Here is a 25,402-nt window from a genome sequence, read left to right as displayed (position 1 = left end):
AGGGAGATATTCAGCTGGCCAATCAAAACGTAACCGTTTTATTTCATAAGTGCTGTGTATTAAACATAAATAGCTCAAGTCTATATTTCATTGCAGCAAAGGTATTCACAAAATGGCCCCAAACTTATTATGGGTCAAAAATGATTTCACACCATTAATTACTGCATCACAGGGTCACAAGCCTGCATTAGGCGCCCGTGACTCGCAACTAGCATTTCACATCTGAACAGCACCTGGACGCTGTAATGCTAGCAGCATTCTTACAAAAATTGCTTTTGTTTGCTAGTTAATGCCATTCATTCTCTTAACATAGTTGTATTTTGTCAAAAGGAAGATGAGCATTTGTTAAACGACTCAAACTTTTTACTAAAGCCTTTTGGGTTTTTGTCAACTAAAACTAACAAACTAATAAAAATATTTATCCAAAAGACTAATTCTAAGATGGCTGACAAATACTACACTGGATTGGCCTCTGAATCTGCTGAGAGTTGTTTTTATTTATTTATTTTTTAGTTAATTTTAAGTTCCACATGTTGGTTGTTTTTCTTTCAAATTGGTGACATTTTTATGGATGGCTGTGTGGAAGGGTGGATATCTTCATGAGTCATACAGACAAGACCTTCTCATCGTTCAAAGGCCAATATGTCGTACAACATGTAGTGATTTAAAAAAAAAAAAAAAAGTGGGTGGGGCCCTGTGGCAGGTGAGCGAGATGGAGGGTAGTCATTAAGAGGAGGTCAGACAAGCAGACATCGGTGGCCGTGTTAAACGTTGACAGTGGCCCCGAGTAAGGCGCTAAAGGTGACAGCCTGTTAGCTCGGACAGAGGGAGGCAGACGGAATCCCGAGGGAGGGTGAAAGGAGGTGACTAAAAGTGCTCGGCTGAGGCAGACAGAGCGTGTCGAGCGCAGTATTGCAGATGGCCGTCGTCTCGCCGGAGTAAAAGATGGTGCAAGCGGAGGAGAAGCAAAATGCCATATGGATTTGTGATCTTCCTTCCTGTCTCCACTGTGAACAGCCTCCCCCTCTGGGGAAATATTATTTCATCTCGTCGGGAGCGCAGAATCCCTCATTCGCCCAATACTCCTTTTTCACTGTTTAAACATTTTCCAGGTTTTACGCTGAGATTATGGCAGGAAAAGTTATTTTGCTTTTAATTCTGTGTATGTGCGCACGCTGCGCCAGCTCGAACGGCTCCCTGCAAAGACGCGACAAGGAGAGTCGAGAAGTTTCATCAAAATATATTGGATTGCTCTTTAAGCGAATGAGAAACACCATGTGGTCGGCGTCCGTCCTACGAAAGCATAACAACCTTATAAAAACACTCAACCTTTGATAAAAACACTCGAGAGACTACGCTTGCCAGTTGACTCCATGCTAGCTCGTGCTAGCGTTGAATGCTAATGACTTCACATCCTCTTCACAGCTTTTAATAATATGAACACAAAGAAAGCGTGCATCTTAAAAATCAAACTTAACATAAAACTAACAAAATTTAAGAAAATCCACATAACTTTGCCTTGGTGTTTTTAGATGCCATAACGCAAACACACACTAATGAAATTTCCATCAATGTCGCAGTTGTTATAAACCTTTAAACAACTTATATTTGAACACACATGGTAGCAAGAACACAAACAAAAATTTCATAAATTCTTTATCCTCTGTATAAAAGATGACTAATACTATATTACTGCAGTTCTTCGTGTGTGTCTCTATATTTGTATTATTCTGCCCCCTTGTGGCTACGGTGCACACAGCAAAAGGAGCACAATGTGGGGCTGGAGCAGATGAATGGAATTCAAATGAATGATGATTTCAGATATAAGCGTGCTCATGGAACAAATCAAACTTCAGTCAAGGCACCACTCAATTACAGAAGAAAGTATCACAATTATTTGAAACAAAGAATTTAAGTAGGAATTGGCATTCCAGAATGTATGTTCCTGACTTTAATGCGTCTTTAAATGTGTTTATGTTTTTAATGGCCAGCAGGTGGATCAATGTTTAGTATAAATGTGACAGCAGCTCTCATGTTGGTCAAAGGAACTTGCATACTGCATTCCTTGCATTTGCTCCGGAAAACCTCTCCCCAGTCTCGAAAGAAATCAAGTCTGCTCCACAACTCTTCAGAGGCTAGTGAGAAAGAACACAATGTGCCCTGGTGTGTGAGCGACAGTATGTTCAATTTGGCACCAAAGTGGTGGCGCAATGTTGCAATGTTACAATGCTGTCATCAGTGCAATCACTGCCGATTGAAAGCTAGGCGTGTGTGAAGTTTGCATCCATCTGCCTGAGTGTGTGCGTTTGTGAGCGTGTGTGCTCGACATTTGGTCAGAGCCGCAAAAATCCCAAATTAAATCAAGGACGGCAAAGATAAGAATAACAGGGCTAGTAAAAGGATTGGTGCAGCTTTAGGGCAGAGAAGAGATAGAGATGGATAAAGAGAAAAGAGGGAGAGCGAGGGAGATTGAGTGAGTGAGAGAGAGTGAGAGAGAGAGAGAGAGAGAGAGAGAGAGAGAGAGAGAGAGAGAGAGAGAGAGAGTGAGCGATGAAAGGTGATTCCATCCAGATTAGAGTGTAATCCTGCTTTGAATGGATTCTCTGGGATTACCGCGTGTTCTCCCATTAAATCTGTCACTCAACACACCATGTCGAGTCAGGGAGTCAGCGCACGCGAGTGTGTGTGTGTGTGTGTGTGTGTGTACATGTTAAGCCTTTTTTAACAAAACTCTGCAAGGACCTAGAGAGCAGAGGGATTTGTCTCAAATCATCCTTCTCCATGGAAATGAATGTAAATGCCATTAATCCGTTCCAGTCTATATTGTTCAACTATCTATGTCAGTGACGTATAGAGACAAGCAGAACAATTTCATGCTACGGGTTACAACCTGTGTGTCAACCCGTTGCCATTCACACAACGGAATACCAGCTTTGTGTTCCACTAAACAGGCCCACATTTCACGCTAGTACCGTCTTTTACAGCCCATTAGGCAAGGGTGAATCTGGTGATCAGTGGTTGTGTTATTACATTAGCTAATGATAAATGCTATCTTTGGTTACCAGTTCAACAGCTGCACTCAAGTCAACACAGTCACCATTATCCAACATCTTTTCTTGGTTTTCGCAACTAATGGAAGTTGACTGTGTCGTTCACCTTGTGCAGGCACGGTCCCACATCATGGAATTAAAAATATGCCACCAGAAAAGCTCATCTTATATCTACCTCACTAACTAACCGGTAATCACAGCATTAGGCTGGTAGGATTACATTTCCCATGATCCTTAGAAACAAAAGCAGGAAGCACTTCTAATTCCTGTATAATGAAAACAGACACCAGCAAGTGATTAGATGTGACATAAAAATAAATAGGAAGGAATTTAACTTTACGTTGACCTCTCGGTCCCACAGACTGCAATGATATTGTAACATTGGAAGCGTGCAGCCGGAAGTGCTCATCTGACGGGAGTATTTGGCTAGTACGACTGAATTTCTCATGATTCGTAGACACAGGAGCAGAGAGTAATCTTAGTTTCAGGTTGCACGGGAAATCAGATGCCTGCTAGCGATGACAACGGCAACATAATGGGAAAGAATTTGAATGAAAGACGATAAACTGAAAAGCCGACTTTCATCCAAACATAGGGTGCACCGCATTACGAGGCGCACTGTCTATTTCTGAGAAAAGTAAAGGGTTTTAAGTAGGCCTTATAGTCCGATAAATATGGTAAATTGAGACGACATCATCATTGGGAATTACTGGTCCCATACATTTGCCCAGCACTGGACATCAAGTGTGGATTTACACAGCCAATAAGTGGAAGGATTTATTTTTTTATTTAAGTCAAAAGCGGAAAAACCGAAGGGAGAGAAAATGTATTTGATTTATTTATTCATTATATATATATATATATATACATATATATATATATATATATATATATATATATATATATATATATATATGTATATAACGAGGAGAAGGTGATCATTTGCCTCACAGGCTGGAGAACGCAGCATGCGAGTGCGATAACCAGGCGAGTGTTTGTGCATGTCACGGCGCTCATTAATGTTGCACGCTGACAGTTAAGTGTCACGGTTTGACTGCGCTCGCCTCCCAATGCCACTACATCACCACCAGCAGCACCAGCAGGCAGGAAATGACCCCCATCGAGCCACGCGAAGCGATGCCCTGTTTTAAACATTAATTCCCTCGTTTCGGAGTTGCCAGAATCTTCCATCTTCCTTCGGATGGACTGAAGGGGAAAGAACAGAAAAAAAAGGGGAAACTGAGAACCCCCCTTTATTTTTAGTACGACATAACTTTTCTAATGCTGCGTGACGCGAGCCACAATGACATATTGAGGTAACGTCATCGGCACACCAGATTAAAGAGTGTGCACGAGTGTGGATAACAGCACGGTAAACATCATTGTTTTTTTGTGATTATTTTTGACAGACGCTGGAGGCATGAGTCTTACATAAAAAATGAGGTGCTCAAATATTTACACTTACACTACTCTAAGAGGATGAGGCAGAATATACAGTACAATAATGTGCCCCAGTGAATTTCATTGAGTAAATCGATTGGCTTTAACATGCACAACGGGAGATTGCCAGTGACTTTGAAAAAGGGTGAACGATTGTGAAAATTACATTTTATTTTCCTCAATATTGCAATTGCGATTGAATATGAGATTATTTCTATTCAAGGTCCTTTTCCTATTTGGGTATTAACAAGCACAAGCAATAAACTAATCTTTATTACTATAAAAGCATCAGATTCATTATACAGTCGACCCCCGGCCAAAGAGAGGGAGTGGCCTGGCTCACGGGTAAGTGAGAAAAAATGTAAATAAAATCAACCAGAAACTACTAACTACTAATATTTCCAAGATGGCGGCGCGCATGGACGCAGCGGCTAACAGCTCCCCCTCACAGTGCTCCTTATTACTTTTCTCTAATCTCGTTGCACACTTGAGTACAATGACAATAAAGGGATTTCTATTTCTATTTCTATTCTACTGTGAAAGTTTATTTATCAACTTCAACTTCAATTAGAGTTGTGAACTTCACACCAAACAACTTTGGCATAAACATAATTCAGTCAAGTCATAAATCAGATTACAAAAATAATTATTAAATTATTCATGTTTCATGAATCAATGATATGTAAATGGGAACTGCACTTAAACGTATATAATATCGACAAGATGTAAGTAAACCAATAAAATTGATGGATAAAAATCGATTCATGAAATCTACTTTGAAATCAGAAACAAAATAAGGACCTTTATCGGCAACTTGTCTTTTATCGATAGAACACCCTGAACTTAGAAATTGCAACTCGGAGGACAACCACCAGATTGCTTTGGAGTTTCTGCTGTCCAACACATTTTCATTCGTAATGAGGTGCTTGTTTGTTCAACAATTTTTTAAATTTATTTTAAAAGGGGAGGATTGGTAACAAATACATGGCAATTTATCTTATCTCAATGTTGTTAAAAGTGAAGAAAATGTGCTCGAAACAGAAAGTTGACGCACATGATTTGCTATTCACGGGCCACATAAAATGATGTCGCAGGCCAGATCTGGCCCCTGGGCCTTGAGTTTGACACCGGTGGGCCCAAACTGGCATCTTAATGTTTTTGGGGGTCAAGCTCAGGTAACACAGCCTGGTGATGCTGTCAGAAGAAATTGTTCCAAAGGAGCTACGCGAGTCGGTCAGCTTGAAAGCACAACAAAACTAACTTCTTGTCACATAAACGACAGGAAAGAGACATCTGAAGAGGGGCCGGCTAAAGCTGTAGGTCATCTTCTGTTAAAGCGTCTCCGATCAGGTTTCATTGTCGCGGGGGGGGGGCAGTCCTCGAAGACAACGCAACAATAACGACGACACTGAACAAAAAATGGTGTGTTGAATTCACTCAATTTTATCACGTCAAGAAAATAAAATGGTTTGGATCTAGATTTTTTTTTTTTAAGCAGTCTACTTAAAAAAATGGATCCATCTGTGAGTGTGTGTGTGTGCACGTTTGTTTCAATCACTCCCTTCCAGCTTCCTGGCTAACCTTGCTTTTTCTTTGTGGTGAGCAAAGAGGTCAGACACTTGACCCCAATTAACGGCGCTGTACATAATTTACACCCTCATCATAATGTGAGCTAAACCGAAAGGAATAACACGAAACAACAGGTCCTGTCCGAGTCAGTCGCCGTGCGAGACTTCACAGTCCATACACCGGAGGCCATTACATTAACTTAGTGTTCAAACCACATCGAAACGGAGTGTGTTTTTCCATAGTTAGTTATTCATGATGCCTGTGAGGCTGCAGTAATGGGACCACCCACCGCCGCTGCCGGTGTGACCACGAGCATTAAGCCGAGAAAAGCCCTCAGTTCTGCAACAGCGACTCGCACAAATATTGTGATCCGGAGCAACAAAGAGAGACGACACGTGAATATGGGATGTAAATGTAAATGTGAGCTTTACCTGTTGACCCTCGGCTCTTCTTGCCAACTGTCAGCGAGAGGCGGTGAAAAGAAAGAGGGAGAAAAGAACAGAAAGTTGGAGCGTTTGTTTGAACATGCAGCAGCCGGAAATCCTTGATTGAATCAGAAATCCATCAAAGTGAATTGTGAATCGAAAATTGAAGCGAATGGAGTGCTTGTGTATGGAATCAAATTGATTTTGAAAATTTGAATCGATACCCAGCCCAATTTCAAACGACAAACTTCTGGTTTTAAGAAAATGCTGAAATAAATCTGCAAAAATGCTTCTTGTTTAGACCTAGCTGAGGTAAGAATAACTGCAGACTAATACATCTATTATGCTGCAGGTGTTTATTCACAGATAAAAATTTTTTTTATATCAGATTAGATCATTTCGCATTTATTTCCATTCTGCTTGGTCTAAACAAGTAACTTACTGACAAAGCTAGAAAGTTGATGTTTAAACAATAAAAACAAAAAAAAACCTAATAAAAATAAATAAATAAATAAAAATCAAAAAGTAGAATTTTTTTCCTGAAATAACTACAAATTTGTACTGCACAAGATTTTGTAGGTCAAAATCCAAAACAAAAATGTCTCCTAATTTTCATTTTATTTCATTTTTAAATCAGCATCAAAATCATGTTTAGGCACACATAAAGCAATCTCTGATTAAAATTTGCAGTCAAATTTAATTTCAACAGAATTCTAAAGCGTTCACTCTTCTGAGAGCTTCTGAGATGTTGGGAGTGTGCCTGTGAGAATTTTTGCTCTTTGATGACCTGGAGGTCAAGATTCTTTTTCCCCATCCAACTTATCCAAGCATGGTTTTGTGCAAAGGGAACAGAAAATGGTCTTGAAAAGAAGAAAACTTGAGAATCAGGGGCGGAATTATCCACTGAGAATGAGAGTGGGTGAAGTTTTTGACATTTTTAATTTGAGTGCACGAGACAATAAAAAAGAAAAGGGCATATCTTTTAGATGGATCAAAATCAAACTTTAATTCTGATCTTAACTTTTTGGCTAGCACGAGTGAATAGTATTTATCATTTTTCCTAAAATATTGCAAGATTTGACAAATATTTGGACTTATACCACTACGGTGGTGCTATTTTTTTTTTTTTTTTAAATGTGTACTATTAATACAGGTCGGAGTAAAAGAAATACAGACACTCACGTTGGATTACAAAAAAAAGAAAAAAAGAAAAGAAGCTACATTTCAAGCACCACCAGAGAACACATTACAAAGAAGCTACGGTAGCGCATCGAATGCATATTATAATAAAATGCACGCATATACCAAGCTTGCCCTACAAACTCGTAATAGAAGTGTTATTAACAGAAAAATGAAGAGATTGTCATTTTACAATTTACAAAAAAGACAATTGATCAGTGATTGGTTGTAATCTAGCAAATCAGCGCATAACAGAAGTAGACGCTGAAAAAGTACACAAAAGTTAAGAAACAGCACAAAAAAATCATTATGTGGTGAATTAAGATAAGCAAATGTTGCTTTTTACTTAGATTTTGTTCCTCTTGTAGGTGGGCAGCACGTTGAGCGACTGGTTAGCACGATGGCCTCACTGTGCAGAGGTCGTGGGGTCGATTCTGGCTCCGGCCTCCCTGTGTGGAGTTTGCATGTTCTCCCTGTGCCTGCGTGGGTTTTCTCCGGGTACTCCGGTTTCTTCCCACATTCCAAAAATATGCATGGCAGGTCGATTGGACACTTGAAATTGCCACTGGGTGTGAGCGCGGATGGGTGTTCGTCTCTGTGTGCCCTGCGATTGGCTGGCATCAAGCTCAGGGTGTACCCCGCCTACTGCCCGAAGATAGCTGGGATAGGCTCCAGCACACCCTTTACATGGAGGTTTCAGAAGTGTTGAATAAAGGTAAGGTAGAGGCCTACGATGCAACACAATTGTACATCGCAGCAAACGACAACATATTTCCCAATATTTCAGTGCCCCCCCCCTCCGGAGACCGACAAATAAAAGAAAAAGCTCTTAGTGAGTTGCCGTGCAGTCGTACAACGTCAATCAAAAGTGAACATCATTATTTTTGTCAAGGCGGAATTTTAATTGAGCTTGTGTATTGCATCTCATTAGACGGTGTGGTGTCGATATAAAGTGACCCGGATATTATGTTAATGGCGCTGATCACCGTGTTCACAGGTGGTAGATGACAACCGTTTGCGGATGTAAACAATAACGATGCGCTCGGCGTCAAAAAGGGGGTCGCCAAGTGAACCCGCCACTGCAGGCACACACAAAAACACACATGCGTTTGTTTGGAGGCATTCAATTCTTTCTGTTTGCATATTCAAGTGATGAAGTTTTCTGCAAGTAGTTCAGAGAAACAATGAGGACATCAGGGCGACATTTCAGCCCCTCCCGCAAAAAAAAAAAAAAAAAAAAAGACATTTGATTACACGACCCTTGTCCAATTGAAATTCCGTATTTCATGTTGCAATCAACAAAATGCATCGTTAGATGTCGTACAAGTGCGTTAGCGTTTAAATGCTCTTTGATTCCATCTGGAGATATTTCTGCCCTCGGGTATGCTTTGTATTCATGAATTCAGCGTCGTGTATTAAGCGGCCCGAAGGAGCGACAAACAAGGACGTCACGAGCATGTCCTCATGATGTGTGTGTGCGTGTGTGTTTTTGGAAGTTTTGCATGGTACCTGCCTTTTTTTAATGTGTGTGTGTGTGTGTGTCAAGGTTGTTATGTTTGTCATGTCTTATTGTGTTGACCTGAGTGCCTGCAGTGAGTCACCTATTAGCTGAGGTGACTTTACAACCCCTCTGGAAACACACAGACACACACACACACACACACACACACACAAAAGCAGACGTCCTTTGACCTTGGTGGTAGCCTCGCTTAGTCACACATTTTTATAGTGAGACATTTGGGAGTTTTCTTGCTCCCTGGTGTCGCCAACCTCCAAAAAACCCTCGCACTCCAATTTACCCTGTCAATCTCACCGAACCCCCCAACACTTCTTCTCCTCCTCCTCTTCTCTAGTCACATTTGAAATTCATATCAAGCACCATACAGTAACGCTTTGGTCTCCAGCGCCGACAAATTCATAGAGGTCCACACACACACACACGCACGCACGCACACGGGGACGCAACAACACACTGGTAAAATAATAGGCTGGCAGCCGTTTTTGACCTCGGACCCCTCAGTCATTCCTGCAGGACTCGTATTAACAGATAGGTCTCGCTTTGAAACATCGGCCACGTGAAGAGAGGAGATATTTATGCACAACGTATGTATAAAAGCGGAGAGTGATTTTGCATATTGAAAATGTACTTTTAAAAACATACACCCACACACACACACACACAAAGTCGCAGTTTTCCGTCCCTGCGTCTGCCCCCGTAAACATTGACTTCAGCAAGGTTATGGCTACCTGTCCGTCTGCCCCACAGACACGACTAACGCTTGACCTTTTCAATTTTCCATGTCAATCATGCCTTGCGCACGGCAAACACACAAACGCACAAAACCCAAGTCTCCCGAACACGCAGCATCCTGTATAGGCGGCCGTCAACCACCCTTGTGAAGAATCCACAACGCCAAAGACTTTGACCTTCACTTCAGTCTTCTTTTCATCTGTGCAGGTTGCATCAATCACTTGTATACTCCTTTATCATCCAAACTTGTTTTTCTCACGCGCGATCTAATGCCAGGCGCTTGTTTGGGGTAATTAGCGCTTATGACATCAAGAAGTGTGAAACAATAAACACACGTGTCAGATTACAAAAAAACGGAGCAACAAACGTTCGCTCTCAAAAGCTGCTGATAGCCTGCGAAGGAAAGTCGAAACTAATGATTCACATTGCACATATCGACGTGTTGCTCTTCCATTTCAGCTGTGTGCACGTTGCGAAGACGTGTTTCCAACTGTTGATGACTCCATTGAATGCTACAATTTTCTTTTTCAATACAATTTAATTGAATCGTTATTTCCGTGCGGTTGTGTTTTCTGTATATTTAAGTGCAGTGTGGCTAAGGCGATTTCTGTGGAAAATGACAAGCATACGTCATCTGAGTAATGCTTTTCACAGAAAGCCATCCCCTGAAGCTTGCACTTTGCAGCCAGCAGCCAATTAGAGACCAGCTCGTGCAGAGTTTATCGTTGCCTCCCACTTTTCGTAACATTCCACGATACAGAACAAACCACGAACTAAATCACAACACTGGTTCACAGGAAACTTGAACTAGAGGTGGCTTTAATGCATCCATAAATGTATTTTGGATCCAGATTGCAAAAAAAAGTACCGTTATCTAGCAGATGAGGTTTTTGGGATATTTTCATTTTTTTTCGCATCTTTTGTCAGTTTTTCCTATCATACATGTGCAAGAGAAGAAATGAGGGGGGATTTGAAATCGGCAGGAAGAAAATGAGAGATTTCTTACATCTTTAATTAAAAAAAAAAAAAATTTAAAAATATATGTTTCTAATTTTTTTTTCCCGCTGTGAATTTGAATTAATGTCCTGCTTTTGTATAATAATGGCATGAACATTTCGATAGAATTGTGTGCACACCTAAAATTTTAATATGTGTAGCTCATCTATGTGATTAGCGTCAAAATTGATATCGGCCGATGTAACTCATAGATGATCGTATCAGAATCGGCAGCATTGAACCTAGTCGGGATAAACCTAGTTGTGGCATATCAAAGAGACTTAAGGACTAAAACATCTGTCTCAGAATTTAGAGAAGCACCGATTACTCGATTGTATTTCAATGTTGCTCATGACTCATTTTGCTCATTTTTTTAAGCTGGTCTAAAGTGGTCTTGAAACTTCATCGATTCAAAGTCATCCCGGTCAAACTAATCATTTCTAAATTGCAGGTGTGAATTTAAAGCTGATCAAGCCTTTTGAAATCAATGGAACTTTAAAGGGACGCTTGATCCAGCAGAACAATGGAATTTATATAAAGGGTATGCATGTAAAAATGACATTATTCTTAAAATACTACCCCCTAAAAGACTATGTAGTGATTCATTTTTTTCTTTTAATGAGATTTACAACAAATTTGCACCCCCCCTTTTCGAGCGTATTTTTTTCCGGTTTCAGCGTCTACGTAACAGCAGGGAGGCAAGCAAGGTAATACTGCTCAAATTGTCAGTCCAACGTGCTCGCTGACGGTGCCGCCCATAGCGGACCTCTGTCCAGCCGCCATCCATTATAAGCTTTCTTTGTTTGTTCTTAGTTCATCTGAGTTCTTTGCATCAAAAAAATATATATATTAGTTGATAATTGTATTTATTGTAATAGCAATAATTAAAAAAGCCTTCCAAAAAATGAATGATGGAAAAAAATTCAATAAAAATGGGAAAATGTCAATTCTCTGAAACAAATAAAAAATTGTGTAACCAAGTGTGCTATGACAATGTTCCGTTGAAGGGTCAGGACAGGCAACAGGATGACAAGATTTCATTCCACAAATATCCATCCATCTATTATCCGCCGCTTATCCGGGGTCGGGTCGTGGCGGCAGCAGCTTCAGCAGAGAAGCCCAGACTTCCCTCTCCCAGCCACGTCTTCTAGCTTTTCCGGAGGGATCCTCAGGCGTTCCCAGGCCAGCCGGGAGACATAGTCTCTCCGGCGTGTCCTGCGTCGTCCTCGGAGGCCTCCTGCTTGTGGGACAAGCCAGGGAGGCGTCCAGGAGACATCGGGTGCCCGAGCTAACTCTACTGGCTCCTCTCAACGCGGAGAAGGAGCGGCTCGACTCTGAGTCCCACCCGGATGGCCAAGTTTCTCACTCTATCTCTAAGGGAAAGCCGGACACCCTGCGGATAAAACTCATTTTGGCCGCTTGTACCCAAAATTCCCTACTTGAGTCAAATCAAGAAATTGCAAATCTCACAGTTAAGGGGCCGTTACATCATTGCTTTTCTGTCCGAGATTTCACCAAGAAAAGTCCACGTCCGATAATGTGTTTTGACTGAGATCATTCAAGGCTGTTTCAATCGTTGAAAGTGTTCTTATCGGACGAGCTGAAACGGTTTCTGCAGTGAAGGCTTGATTTTCAGCCGTCAAAGGATGTGTGCAATGGAAATTGATTCAAGTGAATGACTCAGGCACCATAACTAGAACAGCAATGGTAGGATTGGGCTTTTTGCTGCCAGGATGGCCGAGTGGTCTAAGGCGCCGCGTTCAGGACCCAGTCTCCCCAGGAGGCCTGGGTTTGAATCTCGAATTTCCCCATTGTGGGACTAATAAAGGCATTATTATTATTATTATTGTTCCTGGCATGTCGCCAGCTTTACTCTTCAGTCGCATTGTTAGCACGAGCGCCATCATACATTTTCGCCAGAAATATTCAGCTTTTAAAGTCAAACTAAGTTGAACATATCTTCTACACCAACTGTTTATTACATTTATGCTGCCATATTTGAATAACTTTGTGGTGCAGCAGGCAATGAAGGTTGCAATTTGGTTAGCCTTCACGCTGCATTATTCCGGTACTGGCCTTCAAATACAGACATGGAAATTTGATCATTTACAATTCTTAAAAAAACAAAAGACATTACTGAAGAATATTGAATCCTTTTCAGTCCTGAGAATGCTATATATGTCCCCAATAATGTATTCCGCTTTTTCCTTCATTTAGCAACTTCTGGCGAGCCAAATGTGAAAGCACAGCGCTTCTCTGGAGGCTCTACCTAGCGGCCAAACACCAGATGGAGAACAGGCGGCAACAGAAACCATCAGTCCTCATCTAATCAGGTGCTTTTCTCCTTATTTTCCCCTCCAGGAAGTGGCAAGGTAATCCTCCGCATACATCACACTCCTTCATTGTCTCGCCTCCTTTGTCTTTATGTCCTGGCCGCTCTTTATCGTCTCATTCTTATCCGGTAGATGCGAGTAAGTGAGCACAGCAGACCCTCGGCACAAGTCAATGTGTTGGCATGTGAGAGGATATTGAATTTCAAGTGTCCCATGAAGGAAGGAGGGATATTCCGGCTTAGTGTTGATGACGCTTTGCGCGCGCCCTCCACTTTTTTGGCACTGTCCGTTCAGACACGGCTGGGTGGCATGCGCCGGATCAGTAGAGCCGACATGGCCTTGGCACTGCTTTGGGTCCTTGGGTGCTGCGTGGCATGCTGAGACTAAAATACAAATGTGAATACACTTCTGGAAGCAGCAGGCGACACATTTTAATTATTTCCGCTAACAATGATGGCTTCGAGAAATGTGGCATTATTACCTCCGCAGCAAAACAAAAATGGAAACAAAGGTAAAAAAAAAAGCCTCAAGCAGCGACAAATGGGCCCTTGCACAGAATCATTCAATGTGAATCCTTGGAATGGTCACCAAAGTTTGACACCATGCTTTGCCCTCATTACATGGGAGATGCAAAAAAAATAAAAATAAATAAATAAATAAATAACTGGTCCTGATAGGCACGTCTTCTCAATATCAAGTCAATCAGTGAAACCGGTGTTAGGTATTTAGTTCTACTAAGTGAGTTATATTTATATTTTTATTCATGACAAACAGTTGAAAAAATTTGTGAGTTTAGTCTAGTCGATTCCTGGTATACTAATTTCAAGAGGGCTCATGCACTACCTGGTGCTTAGGCACAAATGAGGAAGAAATGATAAACTATGCCGATGTTTATGTATTATTAATATATTAGAAATGAATAAATATGATTATGGGAAATGAAAAATGAATGCTGATGACATTATATAACAGAGAGACAGAAATAGCAGCAAGTACGCAAGTAGGTAATAAAATAAAAGTAAAAAAAAAATAAATAAATAACAATTTTAAAGTAAAGAAACTTGGATATAAATGTGTATTTCAAAGAACACCAAGATTTTAAACTCATTAATATAATTGACATTGCCTTGGTAGTTGTAATATTTGCGCATACAAACTATTTTCCACACTTCTAATAAGAAATCCGACAATGTGTGCTTTTGAATAAAACTCTGATTGCTTATACTGTTTATTTTCCCGGCTCATCTCCTTTGCCAGATTAGTTCAACTATACAAGTGCATAATCGTCCTCTATTCAACACGCCTGCTAATAGTTCTCAAAATAAACAAAAAAAAAGGAAGCATGTTAGTTTGTTAATAGCAAAAAGTGTGTGTGCGTGTGCGTGTGTGTATGTGCGCACGCGTTGTCAGTTGCTGATAATTACCAAAGCATAACACTGGGAGTGTTTCACAAAGCAAGAGAAATTTTGGCAAAGCATAATTACAAGCATTTATTTTGTCAGTGTGTGAATAATCTTGGCTATAAATTCACCAGATACTTTTTTTTTTTACACTCTAAAACATGACTCATTTTACCAGATCTTTGAATTAAGATCATTTTTATTTTTCATCCAAAATACTGCAATTGTGATTTAATGGTCAATTTTTTACCCATGTATTTTTTTTTTTTAAACAAAAGCAATAAGTTCAGCATGCTATACTGTACTGCACTATAAATAATTATACATAAAGTTTTGGGTTTTATAAATTAGACTTATGCTAAAATAAAGGCCGATGAACCAAGAATTCATATGAAAGAAATGTTATCTAGATTGCAACCCGTGACCTCTCAGCGGTGGGGCCGACGTGCTAACGAAGTCGCCAACAAAGCGTTTCAATTTGTTCCGCCTGATCTTAAGTCCCTTCCAAGTACTTTGCACACTCGCTGCCTCACAAGTTAAGCGCATGCGTTTGTGTGTCTTTTTGTCGGTGTTTATATGTAATGTGATCACTCATCCCGCTCCAGTCCCCCCCGGCAGGAACAGTTGGGGTCCGCGTCTGATTAATGGCCTAATTGATTAAGTGGCTCGGAGATTGATTGTTTGGGTCTGGCCATAACAGATTCATTAGAGCGGCAATAGATCAGTGTGATCTGGCTGCAGCTGTTCCGCCTGGCTGGGGCAGCCTGGTAATGGCCATCATCTGTCTGTGGATCACACCACGGCCGCATGCAACACGCACGCACACTGCTGCTGTATGAGGTAGGGCGTATTTTTTACACAAACACACACGGAGAGTGACAGAGAGGTAAGCAATAGAGACTATATTTGGATTAAAGGCCCCGTTGATCTATTCCTGCTTTCAATATTCATTTCACATTCCTCTCTTTCTTCTTCTCAGTTTTGGTCTCAAAGCAGATGCACTTTTTGCACCAGCTCGCCACTTTTTCTTGAACTAAAGCTCCATCTCCCCCTCCAACTCTGTTCCTTTTCCTCTGTCTTCAAATATGTTTTTTTTATTTCCGATGATTTTTGTGTTGTTTTTCCGCAGTGAAAAATGCGGATTGCCTATATGAATAGTTTAAACTGGATATTATAATTGTATAATGTAACTATGATCCCAAATAAGTTCCCGAGAGCCATCTCCATGCTGAACTCACGCACGCAACGACCTTTGCCTTGTAGAACTGCAACATAATGCGGCACGCAGTACACTTTTTCAGCTCTGTATTTGTTTGTTCTTATTTTATTTTATTTTTTTTTATTATTTATATTTGCACTAGAGGGGATAAAATTCAGATTCTATTATCATTTTACTGCAAATATAAATTGCCATTAACAACCCAGGCCACACCTGGCCGCCCCCTTCAGACTTTCACTCAAAATGTACCTGTAATTCTTTCCTCATTATTAGCCAGGGCTAAAGTGTCGTCTTGTGGCATGAAAGACAGCGAACAAAACAAGGCCTATCGAATTTTTCAGCCCTTAAGAAAAAAACAAAACCAAAACATGAATAGATGACTTTGTGAACCGTGGGGTTTCACCACACCACAAAATACACAAAGGGAGCTGGTTGATGATGGTTCTGGTCGAATGACTAAAAGGCTGTCAACCATGTTAGTACATTAGCGTGCATATGACAAATAAAGGCGTTATGCAAGAAGCCCAGCCAGATGCTTTTCAACACTTTGATGCTAATATGTGCTTGTGTACAACTGAAAGCTTTGGATCAAATTGCTCGGATGGATATTTGGCCAACATGCCCTTGATTGGTTATTATTATTATTATTATTATTGTAATTATTATTCCACACACTCACTCACACACACACACACACAAACGCACACATATACTGAGCTAAGCAATCAATGCCCGCATAGCCTTCTTAGCCTTCTTTTTTCCTCTATTGCCTGAAGTCTGCATGGACTATTTCCCCTTCCTCAGCACCTCATTATCTCCAGTTCCACCCTTCCTTTAAGTTTCTTTTCTTCCTATACAGCGTCACACTTGCTTTGACATGCAGCCTCATCATTCACTGGTGCGCCTGCCTGCCTTTTTCTGTTGCGACAAATGAGCGTCTGCCGACCGGGCCGAAACTCTCATCTAACCTGTTACGCAGTGCACACCAGAGGAAGCAGCGGCACACCGAGATGGGATGGGGAATTTGCATGCATAATAATATTTCATTTATATTCTAGATACTCTGAAAGTGTTTATGAAAGCGCTGGTTTTATAAGCAGAACACGATGACACAAAAGAGCGTATGGACATTGTAATCTTGTCTGGCTGCTTATTTTAGATGAGTCTTACAATGACCTCCACTAAGTTCAGGAACATGAAGAATGAATGTGGTTACTATTTTTTTGTCTGTTTGAATCAACATGGAAATGTTGACCCACCCTGGATTTTTTATTTTTTTTCCATTTTGGGTTGAAGAATTTGAAATCATTTTTATTTCTGTGAAATGTCATAAATACATTTGTTTTTCCCCTTCCACAGCTTTAAACGTCTTATTTTTAGTTGTTTTTCCTAACATGATCATATTTGTACCACAAAATACAATACATAGTGCCGTGTGTTTTATGTGTGTTTTAGACATTTGACTTTAAAAAAAGGCGGGGCCTGATGGGGTGGTGCGTAGCTTGTCATGAGGCAAGTCCGTGTTTGAGTGTCTGGGTCGAAAGCCAAAGAATAGAAATGTGTGTTCAAAAATGGACAGAGAGGTGGATTGCCTAACTTTTTTAGTGGAAGTTAATTTCAGAGAATAGGACTGCCAACAGAAAAGACTTGATCCCCCCTGAGGCTCCGGCTAGTCCTCTGCACCTTCAGTAGCGTCTGGTCTGCCGACCTGAGGCAGCGGGTTGGTGCGTAGGGGTGGAAGGTTGACGTTTAGGCTTTGAAAACAATGAGAAATATATTGAAATGAACTCTAATGTGCACTGGGAGCCAGTGAAGAGAAGCCAAGATTTGGTTGCGTGCTCCCTCTTCCAAGCTCCCGTTAGAAGGTGAGCAGCAGCTGCTTTCTTTTCGCTGAAATTTAAGAAATTCAGTGACACCCAGCCTTTGATTTCCTCCAGACAGGACCAACGTTGTCTTAAGGAGAAACTGTCTTTTTATAGGTTTGACTGTCATCCGCATAACAGTGGAAGAAAATCCCAGATTTTTCATAGGACGGAACCTTGGAGCAGTAAATACAGTGAAAACAGCAAGGGCCCCAAGATAGAACCCTGTGGAACACCATATGACCAAGGGACAGAGTGGGACAACACGGGCTGACACAAAAAATCCTGGCAGCAAAATAGGATCCAAATCACTCTTTATACACACGGCTGAACCTGTGCAATAAATCTTGAAACCTGACTGAAAAACCTTCATTTTGATCCAAGAAAAAACTAACTGCATGTGCACCACTTTTTTCCTCAATGTTAGAAATAAAAGGCATTCTGGAAATGGGTCTAAAATTTGACAGCATCTAGATCAAGGACAGTTTTCTAAGCAAGGGGTTTCATCATGGCATGTTTAAAATGTTGGGGGACAACACCAGAAGACAGACTACCGTCGATTATGGCTAAAACGGATTCACCAATCCTCAGGAGAACCTCCTTAAAGAAGTGAGGTGGAACCGAGTCATACGGGGAGCCAGATGGCTTAATTTGGAAAACCACATCCTCCAAAAATTACAAGGAAACACTGCAGAACAAGGAACATGGACATTTGGGTCAAATGTGGCGTTTGAAACGACAGCACTAGCTGGAGCAACTTTGTCAAAAATCTTTTGCGCATTGCAGGGGATGAGTCTGTGCAAATCGGCTCATGGGGCTTAAGAACAGGATCAATAAACCTATAAATAAAAATAGAGTACGTGGATTATGACGATTTGCTCGAATAAGACTTGAGTGTTCCCTTTTTGGACTCACAGTTTTGGCCAAAACGCCAGCAGTCCATCAGGATTTGATAGGAGATGCGGCATTCTTGTTTGCTGCACCAGTTCGTTCGCTCATTAAACAAAGGCTCCAATCTTACTTTTCGTAACGAGCTAAAGAATCCAAAATATTACGGGAAGATGAGTGCACACAAGAGCTGAGTTCCTCTGTGTTTGATGATGCTGGTCAAAGGCATCAGAGAACCGACCAGCAGTTGTTTATTTTTTTTTACAAGTTTTTCAAGATATCATTTGAGATTACGAACGCTACATGCTGACACTAAACTCAATTGAACTAATTTCACAATGAGCGGCAATTTGGTAAATAGGACTGGTGTGCATCACTCCAATTTGATTTGTTACTCAAAATTTTGCAATTCGATTCAAGGGCTTTAATTTTAAAGTGGAAGGAATCAATTGGATTTGGCTAAAATCGATTAACCTCAGTTTGAGAACGTATAACTCGATACGTTTCTTGTTGAAAGTACTTAGACCACTATTTATTATAATTTAAATAAAAGCATTACGCAGGGCTTCTTTGAAATCTTGCTCAAAACGACACACTGCAGCCCATAATCCGTACATTTCTTGAACAGGATTTCCAAGAAATACAATTAGACACATTAAATTAAAAATCGGCGATTCAGCATGGCCTACAAAGAGAAAATATAGCCGGCATGACTTTGTTCCCCCACTTCCGCAACGATGTCGTTTACACATGCTCTACAATTCTCTTTCGAAGTAACAAAGTAATGAGTGTAAAACATCTGTCTATGTGTATGCGCGCTCTCCAGCTGCCATCCCCAACCTGTATTTGCATGCCCCCATTTGCGGTATAACCACATCGTTTCAGGTGGCAGGGGTGGTGGCGAGGACAGCGGCACCAACCGGCATCATTAAAACAACGAACGACTTATCGGCGCACTTGACACCTCATCCAGCATCCCTGAGTGGCTTTCATGTATGCTTGCGCATTCCATCTCCTTCAAGCGCTGCAAGATAATATCCGCACGCAAAAGCCGGCATGTGTGCTCGTAAATTAGTCAGCGTCGATGGCACATCAGATTTTTTTGTCGGCTGGCATCCCTCACAATAACGGCGCATTATCCCGCCAAGCAACCCCCCTCGGCAATTCCTAACGTTCTCTCGGCTGATTCAACAGAGGACATTGATCCATCTGCTTCGTTTGCATATTGCCACGAGCCACGTTGAAGCATACAAATAACGCAGGATTGCTCCTCTCCTGTTGAGAGTGCAGCACGCCGCCCTTGATGAGACTGCGGCGAACCGAAAGTTGAGTCAGACTTCCGCAGCTGTTTTTTCGCTCTCTGGCCTGTGAACCTCACAGCTTGTACAAAACACTTGTTACAGCGAGCATCTGGCTGTTCAGGTTGGTTTAGTTGCTCGCTCTCCCACTCTCTAATTACAGCCATTTTGCTTCAAATCATTCTTGAGTGTTGGCCCGCGCGAGTGGGTGTGCGCCGACGTGACTCTCAATACGCATGGATATCAGTCCTGTGATGGAAAAACAAAAACGTGGAAGTACACACAGAGCAGTCACACTGTGAGCATATTGCTTGTTAGACCGACATAGTGCATGACTCACTCTGCTGTCCGTCACTCCATCTCATTGTCTGCGCGCCTGGGTTTTAATTATAGAAGCACGGCAAGAGACAAAGACGGCAAAATGAGAGCGCTCGGGATGGGGGGGGGGGGGGGCTGGTCTGATGCCTCTGCAGCTGCACTAGTCAATATAATCATTTCAGACGCAGACTCTTGTGGCAGAAATTAATAGATGTACAGAGTCATTAGCCAAGCAGAGCTGTGCGTTAATAAGTATAAACCAAGCGTGGCTCAGTCACAATGAAGAAGGGCATCTTTAATAAAAGCTTTGAAAGTAAATGGCGGCCTTGTTCACACAGAGATACCGCTAAATTGCCTCTTCGGTGCCGTGACAAAAACTCAGGTTTTTGTCCACCATCTCCTGTTCGACAAATCCGAGTAGAAGATTAGCAAAAGGGTCAGAATGATTATCAAGCGCCTTTGCCGTTCTGTCCTTCAGAAGCACTCAACATCATGAAAATGTAGTCGACTTGTGAAACGCTGAGGTGTGAACATCCACCAGTAGAGTGATAAGTCCCTTAAAAATGTTCATCGGGTTAATGGACTGATTGTGGCAAGGGGTCGTCAGTGAGAGCTGAGTGACAGTGGAGTCATTTTTTTACGTGGATTAAAAATCACTCGATACAGTACTCATTTTTTACACATTTTTTTTGGAGCCTAAAAATGTCCAGTAGAGTACAAATAAGGATTTTTACAAAGAAACAAGTGGGCACTGTACCAAAAATAGCATGTGTGTGAGACGTGGACACGACTAGCATGTGAGTAAAAAAAAAAAAAAGGAAAAGTAAAAAGTAAATATGACACGCTAGCTTCGAGTTGCTCACTCATGGCGATGCTGAACTATTACCTTTAATGGGAACATCGCTTCTGCATATTGGCGCACTTTTTAGCCTGCTCTGGTCACCTAAAAGTCTGTTTATCCACGACAAGAAAATCACCAGTCGGTCTATTGATGAAGCGTTGTGACGAATTGCGGCCAATTTCGAAGCTAACGGTACAGTATGGCATTTTGAGTGGACTGTGACACACCTGATTCAACTGATCAGATAATGGAAAAGGTCCGCAGAAACTGGATAATGATCCTGATCAATCAGGTGTGTTGCAGCAAGTCCAGGAAAACAGCCCCCTCGAGGAACCGAATTGAAGAACGCAGGTTTAATTAATTCAATTGTGTCAAAAAGTTCAAGCCCCAGTCTTGAAAATAAAAATTAATAATGTGTACTGCAACACAAGTACAAAACCAGGAGAGTCCAAAATGGAAGCGCTAAAACCTTCATCATGATGAAAAATAAACATGTGGAGTCGTTACACGGTTACAATAGGTTTTGCGAGCAATTAATTAAAAGTCATTTGAGCGGAATTGAATGTCACTGTTCAGTGCTCACATGTGCTCTTATCGGGTAGGGGTGGGTAGGCTGCTAAAGCTTTAAATGTTGGGGCTTGTTTGATCTCGCCACGAAAAATTGGAGGAAACCACCCGGCTGTCCAATCAGCAGTGGGAATTATTTCGCAACGATCACTATCTTGTCATGTTGACTGGGGAACAGATGTACAGTACAAGTTTTCCAAGTTGTGTTTTAGGTCACTAGAAATGCACTTTTATTTCATTTTTCTGACAACTACCGATTTATTATGTAACTTTTCCGCTAAGGTCATTCTTAAGGCTTCTTTCTGATTGGTTAATAGGTCCGTGGCTGGGCTATAGACGGACGATCATGTTGATTTGCTATAGGTTGCAGAGACTCGAGGCAACAAAACTTATTAACAAAATTCAGGTGCGTCTCAATTAATTACAAAATTGGGGAAAACACATTTGTGGTTCAATTCAAAAACTGAAACTCGCACTGAATTTACATATTTCATGATGATGATGACCATGATATTTGGATGTGAATGGCTTACAACCAACGGAAACCCAAAATGCCCCCTCTCATACATAATGAATTTTGATAAAGAAATCAGAAAAGGAATTGGCTTTCTCAAAATATTTACCTCTGTTTAATATATATATAAATGAATTTTGAATTGAACTACTGAAATGTTTTGAAATTTATTGACAGGCACTTAATGGACTGTACATGATCGGGCAAGGCTTAGTTTAGTTTTGGTTTAATATTTAGTTTTATGTTTTCGTGGTGTATTTTTTATTTTTTTTTTGTCTATGTCTGACTCATTAGATTATTGGGTCCACCTGGGATTGTCATCCCGATCCCTTGTGTTAGCCAATCAGCTCCCTCCAACCCTTTGTGTCTTGTCCGGGTGTTCCTTGTTGTCTCGTCGACTTGCTTTCTTTCAATCCTTGTTGGTTCAATGTCGTAAGTCCTTTGTCCATGTGAAGTTGCTTTTGTTTATCTACAATCCAAGTCCAAGTCCAAGTTCCTAGTGTTTATTTTGATACTTTGATTTTTGTTGTTTTTTTACTTCAGTATTTGTTATTTTCCAAGTATCTTTTTTGCCTTTTTGATTTCTTTACATGAAATTACTCCTGATCTACACCTGCCTCGCTTACCTGCATTTGGGTCCACAATCCCACGATCAAGCCTGACAGTTTATTTGATCCTTCATTCACAAGTTTAATTTGTTCATTGACAAACCAGTAATTTTGTCCCCATTCAAATACATTGAAATGTCATTAATCTACTCCAGCCACCTAAAATAAAACTACAATATTTTTGGGTCTGTGAGATAAACAGCATAGTAATGCATACAAATCATGACAATTTTAAATCTTCAAATTTTTGGGACCAGCCGAAAGTCACAACTGCAGTGTTTTAATGTATTTGTGAATGAACTGGTCATATTGTTGTAATAACACTGTAATGCATGTATGACATGCACACTTTGAGTTAAGCACACAGCACATGCCACAACAATCATACGCTGTTCAGGGACAGTAAAATACCTCCAATTAGATGCGCCGCAGAACAACTGGGATGGGACCGGGAGCACACACACACACACACGCACACACAGATGTGCACATAGACACAGAAAGAGCAGCGGCAGGCTCTCATTTAAGATTCAGTGATGTGGAACGATAACATCTGGTCGGGGGGGGATTAGGGACAGAAACAAATGGCACATCGGCACACAAACATAACAACAAAATAGTGTCAGCGCACACGCAGAGACACACACGTACGCAGGCATACAATGTTAAACAATTATCAAGTGCTTTTAAATACTTAAAGATAAAGATAAAGATGTCCTTTATTAGTCCCACAATGGGGAAATTTGAAGTGTTACAGCAGCAGCTTCCGTGAATATTCAAAGAAACCTGGAGTAGCAACTATTGTGATGGATCACATGCTTTCATAGATTGTTAAAATTTCTAATTCTCCTAGTTTTATGTTTAGTTTGACAGCAAACTGGCATTAAGCTGCTCGATGCCTCCTTTTTCAAGACTTGTTCATTATGATGGGTGCGTGAAGAGGTCAGACAGCATCCGAGCATGACCGAACAAGAAAAGTTCTCTCTCAAATCACTTCTGGGCATAGAAGGAGAATATAAAGGAAGAATAAAAATTCATAGGGGTGGGCTCTGTGGGGGCATTTGGTTGTCTGAATGCAGGCGTAATCAAACCCTGACGGACTTCCCTCCGTAATCAAAGTGGCACACTCTCCCTAACACCTACTGTGATGATTATTACGCAAGTATGTAAGGTTTTTGTACCATTCACTTTTTGGAAACTTGCAGTCAATCAGCTCTATTTTAGTCGATTCCTTCATCGTATCTGGGATGGCTTTGTCATTCAGTAGCGTTGCTCGAGAGCCAAATAAAAAAAATAAAAAAAAGGAAGGGGGGGGGGGCGAAAAATGCCTAACAAGCATATCAGTTCTATGTTGATAATAATCCAAATCCAAATAGCGCAGCAGACAGACTTGGAAAAGAAGTGATTTGACATCCAGACACTCGCATGCAACAGTACACAGCACAACTTTCTTGTTTTAATGACCGTTTTTTTTTTTTTTTTTCATAGAAATGTGACATAATGAAGCAGACAAAAGTAGGACAGATTCAAGCTTTGGAAACGACTGCAACTTTACACTGTTGTGCTTTGTGTTCTTTAGTTTATTTTTAACTTCACATTTTGATTCGGTGGTTTGCACCATTTAGTTAGTATCCTGCAAAATAATGAACCGTGATATAGTGGGGGAACACGATTTGAAATCCAATGTGGTGGGGTCTTAAGACATTGTCCAAAAATTTTTGCCCCTGCCAGTCTTTGCTCAAACAGTATACAATGAATCAAATTAGAGAAAACACAATTAATTGGTGCCTATAGAACACAGGTGTCAAAATGAAGGCCCGGGGCCAGATCTGGCTCGCGACCTCATTTTATGTGGCCCGCAAAGGGCAAATCATGTCCATCAACGTCCTGTTTCTAGCACATTTTCTTCACTTTTAACAACATTGAGATATGAGATATTGTCATTTATTTGTTTCCAATCCTCCCCATTGAAATTAAATTGAAAAATTGTTGAACAAATAATTACTTACTGGCTTCTGATTTCAAAACTTTCCATCAATTTGTTGTGTTAAACGGCCCTCTGAGGGAAACCATAACTACGATGTGGCCCGTCCACAAAAATGAGTTTGACACCCCTGCTGTAAACTAAAGTCTACGGTGATTCGGAAAGCACATTGCCTGTATTTGCAATACAGGAAGGATATAATTTAGCGAAAGTGTGAAAAAAAGCTGCAAAACTCAGACATCTTGAATGTTGGTACATCAATAGAGAGCCTCACTTTCTCCAAATTGTCTTGCATTGTTGCCAACATTAGAGAAATTAGATAACGGACCACCAGAGTGCTTCCATGGATATTCATCTATCTATCCATCCATCTATTATCCGAACTGTTTATCCGCACAAAATGGGAAATCAAAATAAACAGCTGATGATAATATGGTTGGACAAGTGTGCACATTCTCACGAGGCTGTGTTCAGAATGAATAAAACACATTATAACCAAAGTGAAATGGAAGTCAGCACAAAACTGCAACCATTCAAAGTGCCTCGGATTGACCTCAAATCAATTTCAGCTGTTGGAATAGGCTTTTCCCTACATTTATGTTTCTTTCAAGCTGCGGCATCCAGGCAGGACAGCATCGTATCAGCCAATCATATGTCAGT

At 40.9% G+C, this 25,402-nt stretch overlaps 1 protein-coding gene across 2 annotated transcripts in view; it reads right to left on the bottom strand.

Annotated features, from left to right (window-relative positions):
- sdk1b (sidekick cell adhesion molecule 1b) overlaps positions 1 to 25,402 on the bottom strand; it is a 285,070-nt gene that overhangs the window by 117,124 nt on the left and 142,544 nt on the right. Inside the window, exon 6 of one of the 2 annotated variants that reach the window (XM_088302023.1) lies at positions 6,491 to 6,517. The exons of the other annotated variant lie outside the window; for it this stretch is intronic. Coding sequence (XP_088158149.1) covers positions 6,491 to 6,517 — 27 coding nt within the window. The remainder of the gene's footprint in view (positions 1 to 6,490; positions 6,518 to 25,402) is intronic. 2 annotated transcript variants of the gene reach the window in all.

The sequence above is a fragment of the Idiotropiscis lumnitzeri genome, chromosome 8 (genome assembly GCF_059441095.1).
Source record: "Idiotropiscis lumnitzeri isolate Australia: NSW breed Sydney's pygmy pipehorse chromosome 8, RoL_Ilum_1.0, whole genome shotgun sequence".
Taxonomy (NCBI): domain Eukaryota; kingdom Metazoa; phylum Chordata; class Actinopteri; order Syngnathiformes; family Syngnathidae; genus Idiotropiscis; species Idiotropiscis lumnitzeri.
The sequence above is the reverse complement of the archived record's forward strand: the minus strand, read 5'-3'. Positions and strand labels throughout refer to the sequence as shown.